Source organism: Gigantopelta aegis, chromosome 7 (genome assembly GCF_016097555.1).
Source record: "Gigantopelta aegis isolate Gae_Host chromosome 7, Gae_host_genome, whole genome shotgun sequence".
Classification (NCBI taxonomy): domain Eukaryota; kingdom Metazoa; phylum Mollusca; class Gastropoda; order Neomphalida; family Peltospiridae; genus Gigantopelta; species Gigantopelta aegis.
The window spans coordinates 43,071,562-43,093,153 of record NC_054705.1 but is presented as its reverse complement, the minus strand read 5'-3'; the positions used below and the strand labels follow the sequence as shown (position 1 = coordinate 43,093,153).

The following is a 21,592-nucleotide window of genomic DNA, read 5'->3' as shown; positions in this document are numbered from 1 at the left end:
AATATAGTGACATATTTAATACAAATAATCTCTGTTCTCTTTGCTTTGTATAGTCCTTCCATAGTGTCTCGTTCCAGCCAGTGCTCTACAACTGGTGTAACAAAGGCCGTGGTATGTACTATCCTGTCTGTAGGATGGTGCATATAAAAGATCCCTTGCTGCTAATCGAAAAGAGTAGCCCATGAAGTGGCGACAGCGGGTTTCTTCTCTCAATATCTGCGTGGTCCTTAACCATATAATAGTAAATAAAATGTGTTGAGTACGTCGTTAAATAAAACATTTCCTTCCATAGTGTGTAATCTTGCTGTACATACAACACAGGTATCGTATGAAAACAATAGATTTATAATAATTTAAAGCCAACATTAATCATACAGTAATGATAAAGAGTCGTTAATGTTATCAAAAGCTCAACTGGAAAACAAATCTGTAAAACATTTTGGTTATGGTGCCATACGGTATGATACCCAAATAATATTTTGGGGGATGACATTTTCCCCGTTTTAACCTCTGGCAGAAACCCTTATTAGTTATTGAAAATCTGTTTCTATTTTAATTCCGGTATCACTTTAAAACCAAAACAGAGCAGAAAAACGTCAGCTAGACTGATTTAGGTGGTTCACGTTAAATCAAATGGTCATGTCGGGAACCAATAAAACATACTAAAAAGGCAAAAGTTCTTGTGACATACAAAAGACAAAGATAATTGATGATACATTTTTACTGCCATGTATGAAACGTTATAACATGGAAAGAGAAATGTCCGAAGGTATGCAAACGAGCAATAGTCCACGAAAAGGACGCACCTGCCATATGCAAATGAGCCACATCACTAGAGGGGGTCCAGAGCGAAGTTCACACAGTTGAATTGACGTGCGACGTCACGCTGCGAGGTCCCAGATTCAAGCATCCCTTGTCTCGCCATCTGTCATTTTCACCGAGGCGTGGCATGACGACATTGCATCAAACAGTTCACTAATGGTGTTTTTCTGACTTCTGGACTTCTGAAGGCTGCACAGAGTGGCAATGATTTACGACTGAATGTCTGGCCTTTTATGGTGAACACTAGACAGCAGTTCTCCCGAATATTCCATGTTTCTTGCACAAAGCATGCAATCGCTGCAACAACCGCTTGGTTGCATTTCTTTGAGCTGTTTCATGCACATTTTCTCTGGTTTACATCCATAAATCCATTCACAAATGTATTACTCCAAACAATCCATGTCACAATAACTTTTGCCTTTGAGTATAGTTCGTAGCTGGATTTGGGACTGGGTTACGTTCAGCCAGACCGAGCAACAACAAAAAAAAAGAAAAAAGAGAGAGAGAGAGAAAAAAACGTCCGCTAAACTGGTTTATGCGCTTCACGTCAAACCAAATGACAACGTTGGAAACAAATCAAATAGTTTGCGACTAGACAGTATATAGAGGCGTCGGGTTTCTTCGTGTAGTGTTGGTATTGTTTAACAGCATGCATGCTAAATTGTAAAGAGGCCAAAAACTAATTGAAAACTTAGATATTTCACTTCCAAGTAATGTAATCAATGAGTTCATTTTGAAGAAAATCGTTTTCAGCATAATGATAACGGTCACGAAAGAAAGAAAGAAAGAATGTTTTATTTAACGCCGCACTCAACACATTTTATTTACGGTTATATGACGTCAAACATATGGTTAAGGACCACACAGATAATGAGAGAGCAAACCCGCTGTCGCCACTTCATGGGCTACTCTTTTCGATTAGCAGCAAGGGATCTTTTATATGCACCATCCCACAGACAGGGTAGTACATACCACGGCCTTTGATATACTAGTCGTGGTACACTGGTTGGAACGTGAAATAGCCCAATGAACCCACCGACGGGGATCGATAATGGTCACGACGAAGTATACTCTGTGGACTTGACACTACTGACGTCATAGTCGATGATGTTGAGTCAAAATGACACATCTTACAGGCAGTTTGGCTCGAATACCTGCCTCGCGTAGTGGGTTCCGCACCGCCTGCGTTGATAACCTACGTAAACCTGGTTTTGCGGAAGCAGTAGAGGTTGCCGTGGTGGTCTTTCGCCGTAGATGAATTACCCGTATGTTGCGGTTCTAGGTCAGTAGTCATACATGGTCTACCTAATCTGGGAAGAACACGTGTTGTTTGATGTTGGTGGGACCAATACCGCAATCTCGATATTTAGCTTGGGGATACATGGAACGTTGTGCAGTAACCAAGATAATGAGGACAAGAAATAATAATTTAAAAAAACATACATTTTTGTGGCGCACGTATTCATGTTTCACGTACAGAACGCGTACGTGCACAGATAACGTGGTTTGCACATAGTGGGGGGTGGGGTGGGGGAGCGTTTTATTTTTCAAATTATCACGATTGTGTTCTGTATTTTATGGTGGCTGCGCTTTGTCGACTGTAACAGGCAATACGTTTGGATCACCAAATGATTTGTGCATCGTTATGTGTAAAATTGTCATATGTGTTAATAAAATCAAGCATTGTGCGGGGGGGGGGGGGGGGGGGGGGGTTCTGGGTTGTTGTGGGGGCTTTTGTGGGGTTTTTTAAGTACAAATGTATATATTAATTTTTTGTTTGACCTTATAATTGCTGTTGTTGTTAAACACCGAGCAGATAGTGTGTGTGTGTTTTTAATGCGGATCCGTTCGAACGCGAGAGCATCAGACTAGAGGTATTTTCATTTCATTTCAATTTGTTTTTGTGCCTCTATCCAATTAAGGTTCAAACACGCTATCCTGGGCACACATCTCAACTATCTGGACTATCCGGGCTGTCTGTCCAGAACAGTGGGTTAGTTGTTAGTGGTTAGTGAGAAAGAAGAGGGTGTAGTGGTCTTACACCTACCTATCGAGTCGTTTGAACTCGCTGTGGGTGGGAGCCGGTGCCGGGAGCCGGTGCCGGGCTGCGAATCCTAACAGCCGTATATCCGATGGCTTAACCATGACACCACCGAGTCGTCATCGTTGGTATAGTGGTGCGGGCGGGCCCGATTCCGGAGGGTACGAGAGTGAACCGGGAAGGAAATGTTTTATTTAACGACGCACTCAACACATTTTATTTACGGTTATATGGCGTCAGACATATGGTTAAGGACCACACAGATATTGAAGGAGGAAATCCGCTGTCGCCACTTCATGGGCTACTCTTTTCGATTGGCAGCAAGGGATCCTTTATATGCACCATCCCATAGACAGGATAGCACATACCACGGCCTTTGATGTACCAGTCGTGGTGCACTGGCTGGAGCAAGAAATAGTCCAATTGGCCCACTGACGGGGATCGATCCCAAACCGACCGCGCATCAAGCGAACGCTTTACCACTGGGCTACGTCTCGCCCCCCGAAAGTGAACCGATGAAACAGTAAAGTACTTCAAGAATAAAATGTGTCGACCCCACTTCCTATTTCTCCAATGCTAAGTGTCCGCCATACTAGTCGCCTAACACATTTACTATGAAATAGGTAGGTAGGTGTGGGTAGGTATAGGTAGGTCGGTAGATACATTGAGTCACTGCCTCGAATAGAAAAGAAAAACACTGAACTACGACCATTGATAGACTATTTTGTAGAGAACAAATTATCTAGGAACGAACAGTTTAGGACTGCTGTGATGCGGGATGACGAACGCAAGGCCGAGTTATTTTATGAACTAGTAAAATTCAACGAGAGGATGAGTAACTTTTGCCGGCAATTGCTGAAAATCAGCGGACGTTAAAATACAGCTTACGTCATAAAGCGAAGTGTTCCGATAAGAAAAATGATGCATGATCAATAATATGACCCTTTACTTTATTTAGTGGATTATGAATAATAATTTTAAAAAGTCATTTAAAAAGGGCACATCAAAGGACATGGGGGGGGGGGGGGGGGCATCAGTCTACAGGCTGGTAGGTACTGGGTTCGGATCCCAGTCAAGGCATGGGATTTTTAATCCAGACTCCAAACCCTGAGTAAGTGCTCCGCAAGGCTCAATGGGTAGGTGTAAACCACTTGCACCGACCAGTGATCCATAACTGGTTCAACAAAGGCCATGGTTTGTGCTATCCTGCCTGTAGGAAGCGCAAATAAAAGATCCCTTGGTGCATGTCGTAAAAGAGTAGCCTATGTGGCGACAGTGGGTTTCCTCTAAAAAAAAACAGTGTGAGAATGACCATGTTTGACGTCCAATAGCCGATGATAAGAGAAAAAATCAATGTGCTCTTGTGGCGTCGTTAAATAAAACAAACTTAACTTTACTTCACACACACACACACACACACACACACACACAGACACACACACACACACACACACACACACACACACACGGTTCAGCCAATAAACCTTTTTTAGAGGATAATGAATAATAAAAAAATAAATAATAATAATAATAATAAAAAGCCATTTAAAAAGGGCACATCAAAGGACGAGGTGAGGGGGGATCAAAGGACCCCTTTGAACCCTCTTTCTGAATCAGCCAATGCTGCCCGTACAAATATGACCACCCTGAGGAGTTCGGCTCATAATGGTATAGCCTATGCCTTTGACGAACTCAATATTGCCCCCCCCTAAAAAAAAAAAAACCAACAAAAAAAACAAACAACAACAACCAAAAAAACAAACAGACCCAACCCCCCCAAAAAAAAACCCCAACCCCCCCCCCCCCCAAAAAAAAAAAAAAAAAGAAAAGAAAAAGAAAATAGAGAAACAAATTCAAATTAAAACCATTTCCTGAATTTGGTCCAAATCAATTGTGAAATTATGGTATTCTGGGTTTATTCGAATTATTTAATATCGACTTTATGATTGAGTGCTATTGGGTAGGTGGAAAACCACTTAGTGATATTATTATTAGGCCATGGTTTGTGGTCCAGAGTAGCCTATGTGGCGACAGCGGGTTTCCTCAAAAAAAAATCTGTGTGGTCCTTAAACATATGTCTCGCGTTTTTGAGATAACCCCTGCGTTTTTGAGATAACCCCTGCGTTCAATTGCCCCATCTAGCGGCAATTACAACTTCCGTCGAGTGAGTTATCAAGTACCAAGTGTGTCCCGTTTAAGGGTTTAAAGTAAGTTATTTGAAGCATCAATTAAAAATAAAATTGTCATAAACAATCTATACCCTACAAGTACTATACATTTTCAAAGGAAATAAAAAAGATTAAAATAAACACTCCATTTCTCCTTTTAAACGCCATTTTTTTTTTCATGTCGTCTGCTCAGATTGCAGATTTTTAATGCTGTTTATTGTGTCGGCGTCCAAAACAAGCCAAAAACTGCATGTCGTTAGAGTTTTTACGTACAATTTCAAGAAACATGTATTATTTGTTCGTTAGAATATTTAAAAAAAAAAAAAAAATTACAGTAGAAATGACTATAGTCCGTCCCATCATTCAATAAAAAGGTTTTTGTAAATAATTTCATTTTGGTTTGATGTATTAGAAGTAAAGTCAAAGTGTTTTGGAAATAACACATTAAATACTATTTTTTGTATGCATTTTAGAAAACAGTCAGCACAGAAATAAATAACTTGTAGTAAATTCCATAGCATGAAAAAAGGCATTCACCGTGGGACGGACTATAATATAAACCGAAATTCTGATCCGATCTACAGCCACAATACACAGGCGTAGGAAGGTGCCAAAAACTGAGGGGGCACACACACACACAAACAGGGTTTTATCAGCTAGTCGAGCACCGTTGTGTCGATCTTGCTTGAGTCGATATATTGTTTGTGTCGATATGACTGGCCGGTCCCGGCCAAAACGTGTATTAAATATCATGTTTTTTACTCTTGTTGAGTTGATATGATTGAGTCGATATTACGTTTGTGTCGATATATTTTTTGGTCCCTAATTAAACTTTTATGTATAAAAGTGCCGATTTTTAAACTTGCGTGGGATAACGTATCAGCAGGGACAATTAACCACTGTTTCCGCCATGCAGGCTTCATTAATACAACTGATTCGGCCGATCCGGAGTATGAAAGTGACCCCGACGATGATGTTCCATTATCACACCTAGTAACCAACAGTATGACTTTAATGGAATATGCACGTGCCGATGACAGCCTGGTCACCTGTGCTCCCATATCCGACAACAGCATTGTTGAAGAGATGTTGGCTGCCCGGACCCCTGTTGTAGTAGAACCAGAGCCAGAGAGTGATAAGAAAAATGACGACACTGCCGATCTTCCCCCGCCGTCGTTGACGTCAGCAACAGAGGCACTGGAGTTATTAACTCTATTTGTGGACAGCAGAGATTCCAATGGAAATCCCGTCCGTACTATTGGGGACGTAACAAACTTTCTAAGCTCAGTAGCTTTCATGCCTTGTTCTAATGCGCGACAGACATTATTAACAGACTTTGTGAATTAAGTGTTGTTATAGTTGTGATTGATATTTGTTCTTCCAGTTTGTATAATTGCATTTTGTTCTTAATCCTTTATTATAATATGTTAAAATTTATGTAGTAATTTTTTGTTTAACTGTCTCCATATCCACGGTCATTTTAATTCCACAATTTATAGAAACTTTTATCAGATTCAGTAAGCTTGCACACATCGGTATTATTGATTGGTTTATTGATTGATTACTATGTTATTATTAATTTCAGAACATTTTTCTTTGTGTTACATTATGTTATTGTGAAATTAAATGAAATTCTTGATTTAATTTAAACAAATAAATTATATTTCATTTTTAAATTTGACATCTTTTGTTTGTAATTTTTTATTTACATACTTGACTGAACGTTTGAGTCGATATTTGGTTAACTCGATATTTATGTGCGGTCCCCACGATATTGACACAACGGTGCTCGACTGTATGTGTCTAGCATCATTCCCCACCATTCATAAAAGGCTATGTAATTTTTTTATTATTATATACAGATATATTTTGATATCGATATGTAACACTTGACAAACACTTCTTCTCTCACCCATAACATTTCATAACGCAAAATAGATATATTAATTTGAATAAATAAAAGTACATGTATATGTATATTATTACTTTTTAAAATCTAACTTTGCTTACGGTAATAAAATTAAAATTTTCTCATTTGTTTTGTAAAATGACACAAAAATTCGAAAAGTAAAAGCCATGGGCGTCAAGTCAAATTTTATAAATAAAACCCTGATAAATACAAGTAAAAATATATAAAAACCATCACTGCTACTGCAACGCTTCCCATGTCAGTGCAATAGTTCACTAAAGATAAACATCTACGGTCTTTTTTATAACATTTTGACATCTAAAGGACCTGTGTTATGGCACAGCAATAAACATCACAATAATACATACCAAGCATGCTGCAGATTAACTACATCCACAAGTGATCTGAACATGGCGCATAATAGGAACCACAGACACTTTCTAAATATGACATGAATTATAGCGATTGATGAACTATTTAAAATATATATATAATTAAGTTGACCCTAACCCTGCTCCCTTCCCCCTCCCCCCAAAAAAACAACAAATAAATACAAAATATATATATATTAAGGTGAAATAACTGTTTAGCAAAAATTGACAGTAGACTTGAAACAAATTGGTACTGTGAAAATTGTTAAATTTACACATAAGCCTTATTTTGGGTTAAAATACCTTTATTAGCATTTACCCAGTAAATTTGGAAAAGCATGAACGTAATGTCAAAATATTTCAAACAATCATTACAAAAAAAAGAAAAGAAAAAACCCAACAACAACAACAACATTATTAATTAATTCAACAAATTTAAGTATTAATTATTATATATTTATCATAATACTACAATCTACACATTTAACTGGAAAACCATCTTGCAAAACGCATATGCGACCATTTTGTTTTTTCATTTGGTGACTGAAATATTTCATACTATCTATATAAAAAACACCAGTAGTTGCTATTTGTCTTCTAGATTGAAAAGTTAATATAGAGGCCTGCAAAATAACATCTATGCTTGCTAGGTCTTCATTTTTCATGATAATAAACTGTTTTTTACACATGCATGTATACAGTATATGTATGCCTGATTTGCATATTGTTATTTATTTCCAGATATGACTTTGTTAAAGCTGTATGCCATGTTGGCAGTCACTGTGGTGATATTGTCCACAAGTCACAATGCTGTTCAAGGTAAATGTGTAAAGTAACATTTATAACTGTGACTACTCTTGAACTATCATCAACACAAAATACATTTCATTATCACTTAGACATCCTGGCAATTACAGTAACCGTAACAACAGAAATGCTGTGGAGATTGCTGTGGTGTGTCTCCAATTTCTGTAGCATTTTTGCAGTGGAAGTTTTAATTTTCTATCACTTTTCTTCATTGTTAGTATAAAAAAAATTTGTAATACTGACAAATTAAATTCCCCTTAACCATTAACTGCTAAATTGCCATGCAAAATGCTGTGGAGACTTTGTTTTTCGTGGCATATTTTTTGGAGTGGTCATGTTCTTAATTGCCATGCATGTTTGCTACTATACATGTAGATATCTGTATGGAGGAATACTTTATCTGTGATCGGTAAGAGAAGAACGTTCAAAGTGCCGATGGGGAAAGTTTTTTCCTGTGATTTGACTTGAGTCAACTATATGAGGATGTCAAACAAAATGTTCATCTTAAACTGCAAGTGCTATAAGAAAGGTCTTTTAGTCCAGTCAATCTAAGGTTAAAAAAGGCCTAACCTAGAACAAATTGCAACAGAATTTATTTTCTGAACTTGGATAAATGTAGTAAATGATTTTTTAAATGCATTGTATTTTGTCTGTATTGTAATAACTTGATGATTTAAAAATACTTCCTTAAATTTATAATTTAAATCTATTATTTTTCAAGATGGCTGCCAACATGTCTTTACCATTGAAATAACAGTTCCTTAAAATTCCATTTAATGATCCAAGATCTTCATAATCTTACAACAGAATTAATTTTTCTTGTAACTTACTCTCAAAGTCGCCTTGGACAACATCAAAATTGTACAATAATGTATGTGTTGAGAAGTGACTAATTTACATAAATTAAAATGGCCACCCTATGGCATAATATGTTATAACATACACTTGTATGTGTGCCAGTATCCTGGAAGCATGAGAAACCCATCATTTATATTTTCTCATTCAGTAAATCTTTTTCTAAAAGCCGTTTGCATGATTGCATTACTGAAGTACATTGCAGATGGCACAAATACCATGCCATGTGTCTTTACAGTTTCAATTTTTATCTATACCGTTATCTATGTTGAATAATGGCAAAGACAGATTTGACACTTTTTCACAATCATCCAGTCTAGCATTACATCTTATATATGCCTGTACTGGTAACAATTATAGATATCTTTATACATTTATAAATGAAAGCATGCATTTACCATATTATTCATTTGCTTTGTCATCACATGTAGTTCAGTAAAGGTAAAGACATAACTGTAAAAAAAGTGTTTACCAAATTATGCCTTATGATTAAGGGTGAAAACAGAAGCACTATAATATTTTCATGTACATTAAAAAAAAATACACATCTTTATCTTTGCTGCTTGAAATAATGCACCATTGAACATATCTGCTTTAGATTTTACCATTAAAAACATGAAAACCCAATTTATATATTTTTAAAAAGTTCTTTTTTGTGAAATTAGCCCATATGTAAGTAAAGATTTTAATTTTTCTCTTCCTTCAAAAAGTTTTAAAAACATAATAAAAAACCCCAGTTAAGGCAGTCATGCAATAGAATATTTTCATAAGATATACTGACATTTATATCTTGAAGGAAAATGCACCAAAGTGTGTGAACACAAGGGCCATCTTGATCAGAATAATTGCACTTGCAAATGTCAAGGCCTATGGGAAGGAGATACATGTGGTATGCATATTTTATTTATTTTTATTTTATTTTTATTTTTAAAAAATGTAAAAAAAATTTTTTTAATGGGATTGAAAGTGAAGCTGGAAGGAAAAAGAGAGAATGGAAGAAGGAATATAATGAATTTCAAAATAACAATTTGTTTTATTATTGTATTTTTTTTTATTACACAATGTATTATTATTGTTGTATTTTTATTATTATTATTATTTTTAAAAAAAATTCTGTGATAAATAATCTAGAACAATATGTTGGCATGTCTTGCTCCTAAGAATCTGGATCAAGGTTTTACTAGTCAGCAAAATTTATTTTTCACTGTTCTATATATAACTGAGTTCATAAAAAACCCACAAATCAGTTGTCTGTTAAAATGAGCATTATCATTTTATTAGAAACACTTTTAAATCGATATTGTCAACACCTATTAGATTAATTGTTGCAAATATAAGAAATAAAATACAAATTAACAATTATTAACTAAAGACTAAAACCATTCTTCAGCAGTTATGACAGATAATGCAAAAATTTGTGTGAGTGAAATATCCATATATACATGTACATGTAGAGGATTCATCACAAGTATTTTTTTAGTATGTAAAATATCAACCTAGTCTATGTTAATTGGTAATTTGTCGAGGCTTATAAAATAACATTTTAATTAAATTTTGAGTAAACCACAGTACTAAAGTCACCACCATCGGTAATATGACATCATCACGATCAGCACAAATTAGTTTGACGCCACGCATTTTAACTAAATCTTTGAAAAAATTACACTCGGGTACACAGGTCTTGTTAGCTTGTAAGCAAATGACCCATCCACAGCAACACATTACCTAGAGACCTTGCAAATTTGCATACCATGATTAACTGAGTTAATACACATGGGTTTATGACATGGATATCATGGTTAAGTTCTAGGATATAAAATGTATGCAATTATACTACAAATGGTTAATACACAACTGACCTATCAATGTTTCTGCCAGAAAGAAAGTTTTGGGTATGGCGCTATGGAAATGAATGCAACCAGTCAACAGGGGCTATGGGTGGCCTCCCCCAGAAACAAAATGGGTTAGGTTTAGGGTTAGGGTTAAGAAAATCATACAGTAATTAATTTGATCAAAAGTTTAATTAAAAGAAAAAAAAAATCTGCAAAATATTTGTGTATGGTGCCATACCCGTTTTACCCTCTGGCAGAAACCTTGTTGAACAAATTTTACATAATTATAATCAGTCATATTCATTAATGTGTGTGTGGGCACATCATGTTTGTTTATACCAATGTTTTCATAATTAAATGCACATAAAATTTATAGGAGCGGAATGTAGCCCAATGCTAAACTGCATGCCTGATGCATGGTCGGTTTAGAATCAAACCGCTACAGTTGGCCCATTGGGCTATTTCTCTTTCCAGCCAGTGCATCATGACTGGTATATCAAAGGTTGTGGTATGTGCTATCCTGTCTGTGGGATGGTGCATATAAAAGATCCTTTGCTACTAGGGGCGGGATGTAGCCCAGTGGTACAGCGCTCGCTCGATGCGCAGTCGGTGTGGGATCAATCCCCATTGGTGGGTCCATTAGGCTATTTCTCGTTCCGGTCAGTGCACCACAACTGGTATATCAAAGGCTGTGGTATGTACTACCCTGTCTATGGGATGGTGTATATAAAAGATCCCTTGCTGCTAATCAAAAAGAGTAGCCCATGAAGTGGCGACAGCGGGTTTCCTCTCTCAATATATGTGTGGTCCTTAACCATATGTCCGACGCCATATAACCGTAAAATAATAAAATGTGTTGAGTGCGTCGTTAAATAAAACATTTCTTTTTTTCTTTCTTTTGCTACTAATGGACAAATTTAGCTGGTTTGCTCTCTGACTGTCATAATGACCATATTAATATGTTTGACAACCAATAGCTGATGATTAATAAATCAATGTGCTCTAGTGGTGTCGTTAAACAAAAACAAAAACAAAATTCTCAATATGTCGGTATATATTTCATTATGTCTCAGTGTTTCTGCCAGAAAGAAATTTTGGGGTATTGCGCTACGGAATTGAATGCAACTAGTCAAAATGGGGTATGATGAGCCTCCCTCAGAAAGAAAATGGGTTAAATTTAGGATTAGGATTAAGAAAATCATACAGTAATGATAAGAGTAATTAATTTTGTCAAAAGGTTAACTTTAAAAAAAAAAAAAAAAAAATCTGTCCCAAAAAATTGGGTATGGCGCCATACCCATTTTACCCTCAAGCAGAAACCGTGTGTACTGCATGGTTCAAATATATCATTAATTTTACTGTGCCACGGTGTAGTACATTATTTATATCCCAAGTATGATTTCCCCATGCAATCCCATCAGACATGGGACTCTATATAGCTGGCTAAATATCTTGGATAAATCCCTGATTGTTATATACTAAGTATTTTAATCATGTTCAAAGATAATTTTCAAAAACCAGAATTCTATTTATTCATGCAGTTGAAAAAAATCTGTAACAAATTGTATTAAAAAAAACGGTTTTATCAAAAATCTTACAATGAAAGCAGAAAGTCGTAAACACAAACTCTTAAACTATGTGACGTCATTTTGTGTTTTCCAGGGTGGGATGTAGCCCAGTGATAAAGCACTCGCTTAACACATTGTCACTCTAGAATCAATTCCCATCAGTGAGCCCATTGGGCTATTTCTTGTTCCAGCCAGTGCACCACAACTGGTATACCAGAAGCTGTGGTATGTACTATCCTCTCTATGAAATGGTGCATATAAAAGATCCCTTGCTACTAATTGAAAAATGTAGTGGATTTCCTCTCTAAGACTACGTAAAAATTACCAAATGTTTGACATCAGGTCAGGTCAGGTCAGGTCAGGTCATAGGGTTTTACATGCACATTCAGAACAAGCTGTTGTAGCGTCCATGACAGGAAAGGGGGGGGAGGGGAGAGGAGGGGCCGCCTGCACTAGCAGGTGCAAGGGAGCGCCAGCAGCCAGGGGGAGTGGTGGTGGTGCTATGGAATTTTGAATGGAGCAATTAATGCCAAAGAGAAAGGGTGCACAATTTTGATTGAGGAAATTTGGTGCAATTTTGAATGGTCGGTCGAAAGGTAAATGGCAGAGCTAATATAGGTTTTGATATTAATGAATCGAGAGTAATTTTAGACCTCTACGATGCTGTGGTGTCTCCCCAGGTTGCCCATAGGGCCCTTAGAAAGGGCCTGACCGCTTCTGGTCATGGCATGACAACCCAGGGGAGACTCGTGCAATTGTGGTTTGACATCCAATGGTCGATGCTTAATAAATCAATGTACTCTAGTGGTGTCATAAAAGGGAGAGTATAAACTAAAACATGACCTTATGTGTTGGAAAGTTGCATACCCGGACCACCAACACATACTGACACTTTAACAAATGAAAAACGCATAAGTTTAGTGTTAATAAAAAAACACGATTTTTCCTGCTAACTGCATGGGGGCACAGTGCTCTACAAAGCGAGTAAAATACTCGCCATGGCGACTAAAAACATTCCTGGCATCTAAAAAATAAAATCACATTTGCCAGTTGGCGACTGTCCAATAATTTTACTTTAATCTGTAAACAAAACTGGACATTGAAAACACTGTGGACCAGTAGCAATTTATCTTCCATAAAACGTGTTTTCTATCGGTAATTTGTTTGAAAAATAAAAGTTTGAGACATGTTAATCGGACTATGAATAACGATTTTCCAAATAAACAGGGTGATGTTAAGTGGAAGATAATACTTCGTTATGATGTTATCTACCTTAACTTGAATATCAAGCGTTTGGAAATAATTCGGCTCCAGTTCAGTTTTGAACCAAGTCGGTCGTGTCTGCCTGTCCCATTTAGAGCCAGGTTTTATTTATGTATTAAAATAACATTGTTGAGCCACTGTATGTCTTTACTTGTCTGTTTGAAACTCAAATGTTAATTATTTTAAATATCGACTTGTATATGTGTTATGCTGCGCTCCGATCGACTCGTGCTTATCGTGATAACGGGTCCCTCCACGATAACGACGTCTCCAGTTGTGAATGTCGTTTTAATCATGTCGGAAAACATGTTCACCAGTGGAGGATGAAAACATGTTTCTATTTTTATGAATCGACTTTAGTCAGCTTTAAAGACACAACTATTTACACAACAGTATTTATGGATTTACAAGGCATTATGTGACGAAAATAAATATTATTTAAACCAAAAGTAAGGTAGCCGATTGGTAACTACTAGTAACAGCTATTTTCTTTTCTTTTCGAGACGTCCACTCTTGTTCTAAGACTCATTCCTGACGTTACGCATTAGTAACCATGGCCACCACCTCGCCAGAGGGTGTATTCACTGGAATGGAACAATATGACTGCATGTGCCTGTTATATATAATAATAGCTGTCACATTTAACCATTTTATTAATTAAATATAATAATATACTTGTTGATATTAAGCAATAATTGCATTATATTTCGTTGAATGTGCATACCAGTCCAAAAGCCTTGCTTAAGCATTCCTTTAAACAAAACACACTTTAACTTTGTATTTGCCAAGTTATGAAGAATACGTTAAACCAGTGCAGAATATTTCTCACTGAGAAAATATGAAAAATATTTCCTCCATTATCAGTGGCTGCTGGGGTAATAAAATGTGTTTACCATGTTGATCAATTTGCCATTCTTCTAAAAACAGCTGATTAACGGACGCTAGTTTGGACAATGGTATCTCGATTGGTGAGGAAGTAGTACATGTATATATATATAAGTACATTAACCTAGTTACCTACCTACCTGTGAGGAGGACACAAGTTAAGTCCCGACTTTTGAAAGTGGGATATTAACATTTGACTGTAATAAAAAATATGTGTTCAGATCAGAACGCATTTAAAACAACAAGTAGAATAAATAACATTATTTTATTGATTAATATCACATAAAATAGGGATCTGAATTTATTGTTTTAGACAGATCGGTATGATGCAATGTATATATGGGCATTGTATGGGCTGTCACATAAAAATAGTAATACGATTTATCTTGCTACCAACATCGGTTACTACAGGTGTTGTTTATTGTTTATTAAGCTTTCAAAGAGGCGCGATTATTTCATAACATTTTCTGTGGTGTCCTAATTACTGGGGAAATTCCGTCATTGTTAAAAAGGTGACCACTGGCAGACAGTAGAGGTATGATCGCATGCCTGTGTAGACAGTAGGGGCCAGATTGTGCACCTGTCTAGACAGAACTAATTACTACATGACCTGTTCTTTTGTTCTTGAATTTGCATCCAAAGTCCGGAATAGAAGGCGTGTGTGTGTGTGTGTATTTTTTTTTCTGTTTTTGGAAGAAAATAATAAGATAATGGGCCTACATTGCCAATTGCTGGTTATTTTGGCTGATATAGGATTCTCATAATTTCGGTACTTTCTGTTCAGACCAGGAAGTATTAAGCTTAATGCTTCCGGGAAATCCCTGTCTATTATCATTTCATTCAAATTATTGTTTGGCACCAATAAGTACTCGCATGTAAAAGAACCGATGGGGTTGTGTGTTGTAATGTAAACGGACAGCTTTCAAGTTCGTTCTAGCATACATTTTTAATTTTTTTTTATTATTATTATATTTTTTTTGTATTTATGATAGGACATTTGATGGAGAAAAGCTACGAAATTTGTACATATTGCATTCTCATTTAGTTACTGTGACCCATTAAAATTTGCATTTTTATCTGAACTACTGAAGAAAATCGTTTATGTAAAACTAAAACCACACGAACGACATGTCGGTTGTCTCAAAAATTCTAATTGTATGCCTTGTATATATACACACATACACACACACACACACACACACACACACACACACACATATACATATATATCAGGGTTGAAAATTAACATGAAAACCATGGTCGCCAGCAGGGCCAGTTGAAGACAAATCTTACTGGCCCTTCTCAAATTCAACTAGCCCTCCAATTATCACATTGTAATTTAAATGCACAGCAAAAATCAAAACTAGAATATTCTTTGTTGAATAACAGTCATGTGCTCACGGTATATAGTCTGTTTCCTTCAAAAGGAAACCGATGAATTGACATGTTACTTCATAATGAATACAGTTAAAATTCATATAAAAACATGTTATCAAGTTTTAAACCCATACCAACTCAACATTTTTTCAACAAAAAAAAAGAAAAAAAGAACAAAGAAATCCAGTATATAAAAAAAAAAAAGCTTTGCAAATTACCATTAAATTATGATGATTAAATCTCATTTTTAATACAGGAATGAAAACAAAATGCTAGAACAGCCGAGGTATACAGCTTGACTTGCACTGTCTCTGCAGTAAAAACAAATAATGTAATACAAAGAGAATATAGGTAGAACTGCGCATGCTTTAGTACATAAACCTAGTCTCGGGGTGGCGATGCAAGAAGGGTACTATCTCCAATATTGGATTTCCTTGGGAATGGATGAAGCACACACACGTGTGCATTTAATTTGGATATTGTAAATGCTACATTAGTAGGCTGCTAATAAAATGCTACATTAGTAGGCTGCTATATTACATAAAATGTCTTAAAGTAATAACAATAAATCTGTCAAAAAATATGTTCCCAAAATCGCTTAAATTTACCAAAAGCATACTTTTCAAATGTACTTAGTTTATTATATTACATAGCATAACGGTGTACTTATTGTTTATTGCAGTAATATTTGGACAGTTATGTCATTATGTAAGTCTTGGTGTCAAGACTTTAGATCTGATATGTTCTTATTTAATGCAAATCGCTTAAATTTAAATTGACAACGACAAGCAGTTAAATGACATAAGAGGTTTCAAAGAGACGTAATTCTTTTTAGGTTACTGCAGATTGTTGTATCTGTGAAAATGTCCTTCTCAGTTGAATTAAAAAGAAGAGTCAATGGCAACCTTGTTTGCCATACCACTATATTTTACTAAACTGCTGGTTCACCTGCTTTGGTAACTATCCCCGCCTCCTCCCATACCCCCTTTTGACCTCTAGTTTACGCTAGTTGACGCTACACGAAAATAGGAAACCAGTCTAGCAAGTTGTTTTCGTACACAATTAAAAATAAACAAACATCAAAATGCAGCGTATTCAACTTGCATTAATTATGAAACGAAATAAAAATAAGTAGAAACTGATGTGCAGATCGAAATTTTGTTTTATTTCTTATTTATTACCGTAGGCTTAATATACGTAGGTACGGTGTGTACGTCTTGTACGTTTTTCGTGACTAACATTAATTCGGACCAACTGCAAAATGGGAGTAAAATTATTATTTTGTATTAATATTTTTTTCAGAAGTGATAATCATTGTGGAGTACAATGTCTGTGAATTTACATAAAACTTTATTATGACTTTTTTAAACAAATTATCGTCAATGGCTTGAGTACCAGACATTTCCTCTCCAAGCCAGTTTGCCCCTAACTATTTGTCGGTACGCCCCACCCCCAATATTAATGTTAAGCAGTAAAGATGACATTGATTAATATACATGGGTGTTAGTGATCACATGACCTATTTTACCTACAAACGTAGTCATGTTTCATAATTTTGATTGTTTTTTGTTTTTTCCTTATCAATATTTAAAAAAAAGGATACCCCAAAACACCAAGTGGGGGCGAACAGGATTTTTTTGTTGGGGATGAACATATTTGAGGTGGTGGTGGGGAGGGGGGGATGCATATTTTATTATCACTCTTCAAACTTACCTGGATGCTGTGAATGCCTTTTTGCTTTATGACACCACTAGAGCACATTGATAAATTAATCAGCTATTGGATGTCAACCATTTGGTAATTGACGGTTTTCCATTAGCAGCATTATAATACACAGTATACACTTCTCCACACAGGATAGCAAATATCATGGGGTTTATATACCAGTCATGGGTCACAGTTTGGGACAATATACATTCACACCACTAATAACTATACTTTAATGTTTTTATAAAACATTTTGTCACCTTTCCTTCTCTCCATTTAATAAATAAAATGTTCCACTTAAATTGTTTTTGGAATACAGATTGCAGTAGTGAAACAATATGGGCCCATTCATAGGCATACAGGATGGGGGGGGAGGGGGAGGGGCGTATGAACCCAAATGTATGTAAACAAAGCATTTATAATAGTCTAGGTGAAAAAACCCTGTTTCATATCAATTTTATTACCATTATTTCATGGCTTACATTGCATGACAACTTTCAGTGGACTAATTTTTAGTCATTCAAAGCATAACAAAAATTCCAGTACCCAATGTTCCAACTACAGTCTGATATTCACTTGTATCTCACAACTTCAACATCTGACACATTGACACTTATTATTACTTTTTGTTTACCGCACATTAGGTGATTGTCTTACCACTGGTCTATGTCCTGGCTCTATATAAAATATTGAGAGGCTTCTTATTACAATTTGATTGGCTGCACATTACAATTTGATATCCTTGCATTAATTATGCAAAGATTAATTGTAGGATTGATTAATTAAATATGTACTTATAATTGACAAGTAGGCTAGACCTAAATAATGTAAAAGTGGTGAAAAAATAGCACATGCAAACTAATAATATCAGTGATAGAGATAGTGTGCCTTTAAGCAAAAAGAAAAAATTCATATCATCGTGTTATTAATATTTTATATTTTAGCATTACCTAAACTATATCCTAACAGAATCTACAGGAGAAAATAGTAAAATAAAAATTCAGTAGGACTTACATGTTTTATAATCTTCTGTCACAGAATATATGCTGTCTGTAAAAACAAATAACACTGACGGTTGACTTTCAAGTGGTATTTGTCTTATCTCATAGCAACAATCCTTCTTTTGTTTTACAATATCTTGTCACTTGGAAAGTTTCCTTCTTCCGTGGTATTGAGGAACAGAAAAACACGAAGAAGGCATTATTTATAGAACTTTTTACAAAATGTTATAGATGCAAAGTTGTTTACTTCCTTGTTTTTCAGTGTCACGTGGGACCCTGTTGTTGCCTTACGCCACCTATTGAGGAGTTGGCGCACCTCGAACACCCATTCAATTCAATAGAATAAAATTTTCGCGTTTTAAAAATACACGTGTTCCACCTTCCCAGTAAAATGTCTGAAAGGCTGCGAATCACGCTTTCATGTTATGCCGGTTAGCGCGTCACGGGGTCACGTGACTTAGCTCATGGATTCGACAGGCGTTTTGGCAAACGATGGGGCAAAACATGACTTTTTTATGCAAATAAATATTATATTAAAAACGGGTTAATGTTTTAAAATTTATTTTATTGATACGTCATATATATTGTAAAAGGTATACGTAGATACCAAACAATAGTGAATTACATTTTTGATAAACGTGGACCTTTAAGTCACAGTTTTTTATTATAGTCATGGGTTTTTTTTGTTCAGTTCTCTAATATTTGTTCTTTCAAACAAATGATAATTTGTCATACACTTATAATGCTCTTTATCTCTGTGAAAGTTGTAATCATAATTTTATCTGCATTAGGATGTCATATAATAGGGTACGTGTTTGAATAAAGATACGGTTTATATCTTACAGATACATGCACCTTGAACTGTTTAAATGATGGCTGTCGTCGTGAGGCTAGTTGCTTTTGTGATTGTAAATACTACTGGAGAGGAAATCGTTGTGGTATATGTCTTTTTAGTGAAAAAAATATTTTTGTAATATATATTTTTATGGGGTTAAAAGCATTCAGTCACAGACCATTGACCTAATTAATGACCCAACAAACTGAGAATATATCATATACATTTGATTTGTCCCTATAAGTACTGTATTTAACAATTTACATAACCAACCACTTTAATTATTATTGATACATACGGTCGAACCTCGTTAATCCGGACTCCGATTATCCCGGAAACCCCACTTTCCGGACAGATGAGTGACAAAACGAATCGGCTACTATGCAAATTTATTCATTAGTCTGGATATTCAGCTTCCGGATCCGTACAGTTATAATCCAAAACAAGTGTCAAGAATAAAGGAAATTCGCTTCATTTATCCAGTTAATGCTAAAACAACAAATCCCCTGCCTTCAATAAACGCGACCAGTTAAGACCAGTCAGGCAATCCATACGAGATCTAATGGCTGCAAGGGGTTTCATACCTCTGTTTGTTTTACACACTTATTGGTTCGCTGCACGTTAGATATACCACTCTATGATCCTATTGTTTTATAATCTTTAGAACAGTCAATTGAGGGTAATTAAATTATAGTTACTGTTACAATTGGTGGACAAAAGACAAATGGTCAGAGTTAAGGGATATCACATGTTTCGTTTTTTAAATACTTATCAAGAAATGCACATTTTGTAAGAAATTTCCTTTGATCGATGTTCCATTTAATTTAATGCTTCTTATCTTAACAATGTCCACTCAATTGAGGATAATCAATTTTGAGTGACTGTTGCCATCTGCCATCTTTTTGCCCCACATAAAGATCAAACTTTTAAGGTTTTGACACCATTTTCTAACTGTTATGGAAAACCAACCAAAGAAAAGAAAACGATGTTTTGGAACCGATTTCAACCCAGAGGTCTATGTTTGGTACAGACACAACAAGAAGGCGTGGATGACATCCAAACTGTTCTGTGATTGGTTGAGAGCTTTTGATAGGCAGATGAAGTCATGAGGTCGCCGTGTTATTCTGCTTGTCGACAATGCCGCTAGTCATGTCATGGTTGTAAGCACGTGCGGTTAACCAACGTAAATGTCCATTTCTTGAACTTGTTCTTAAAATGCAAAGCTCTTATACGTCAAACTGTGCTATTAGACAATGCCGTATTTTAGATTACTTTGTGAATATTGATTGAGGTTTGTGCAGTGTGCATGTGATATTGAAGGTTAAACAAATAAATGATTGTATTTCATGCTTGGGTTTTTTTTTGGTAATCAAAGGGAGACTACTCTGAACATGATTCAGTAGTCCGAAAATTTGTTTATCCGGTCAATTTGTGGGAAAACCATTCTGTCCAGATTAACGAGGTTCGACTGTATATATAACCCATTCCTAAATATGTCCTCCTTTGGTTAAATTATGGATCTGCCTCTGAAATTTCAATAAGGAAGCACCTCTAATAGATGTGTAATGGACATATCTATAAACCAATAATTTGTATATATACACATGTAATATATATATGTATGTATGTATGTATGTATGTATATATTCAGAAACAATGACCTTCATTTGACCTTGAAATTAGTCACTTATGAAAATATAGCAAATCAAAATGGAATGCTTGGATATTAACTAATTAAGCATTGTGAAAATAAGTTTTAAAGAGTTTAATCTCCCCTATAACTGAAATTTGGTTTGTGTTCCGTGGACTTGTTTTTGGGTAGCAGCAGATTGACAAAAATTTTACTTTAAATTTAGATGTACCATTAAAAGTGTGCAAATACCCATTTAACGTACAGGTTTAGGTAAGTAAGAGTTGCAGATCTGATATCTACACATGTTTACATGTAACATTTAATTAGTACATGTATAGTATTTAGACAAATCTAAGCCAATCTAATTAAAATTAGCTCTACTGGTTAATTACTATTACCTCAGTACCTGTGGATCTAATAGCACCCCACTGGAGCTCATATGTCCAGTTGACCTTTCATTCGACCAATCAAGACTTTACTTGCAAAATCATGCCAGTGATTTGAAAAGAATTTAAAAA

General features: G+C 35.7%; 1 protein-coding gene across 3 annotated transcripts in view; it reads left to right on the top strand.

Annotated features, from left to right (window-relative positions):
- The window catches only part of LOC121377571 (protein delta homolog 1-like), a 47,379-nt gene that overhangs the window by 1,386 nt on the left and 24,401 nt on the right, over nucleotides 1–21,592 (top strand). For 2 of the 3 annotated variants that reach the window (XM_041505619.1, XM_041505618.1), the window contains exons 2-4: nucleotides 8,053–8,130; nucleotides 9,770–9,862; nucleotides 19,452–19,544. In XM_041505619.1, coding sequence (XP_041361553.1) covers nucleotides 8,053–8,130; nucleotides 9,770–9,862; nucleotides 19,452–19,544 — 264 coding nt within the window. Of the gene's footprint in view, nucleotides 1–4,996; nucleotides 5,071–8,052; nucleotides 8,131–9,769; nucleotides 9,863–19,451; nucleotides 19,545–21,592 lie in introns of those variants that run through there. The other variant, XM_041505621.1, reaches the window with a different exon arrangement.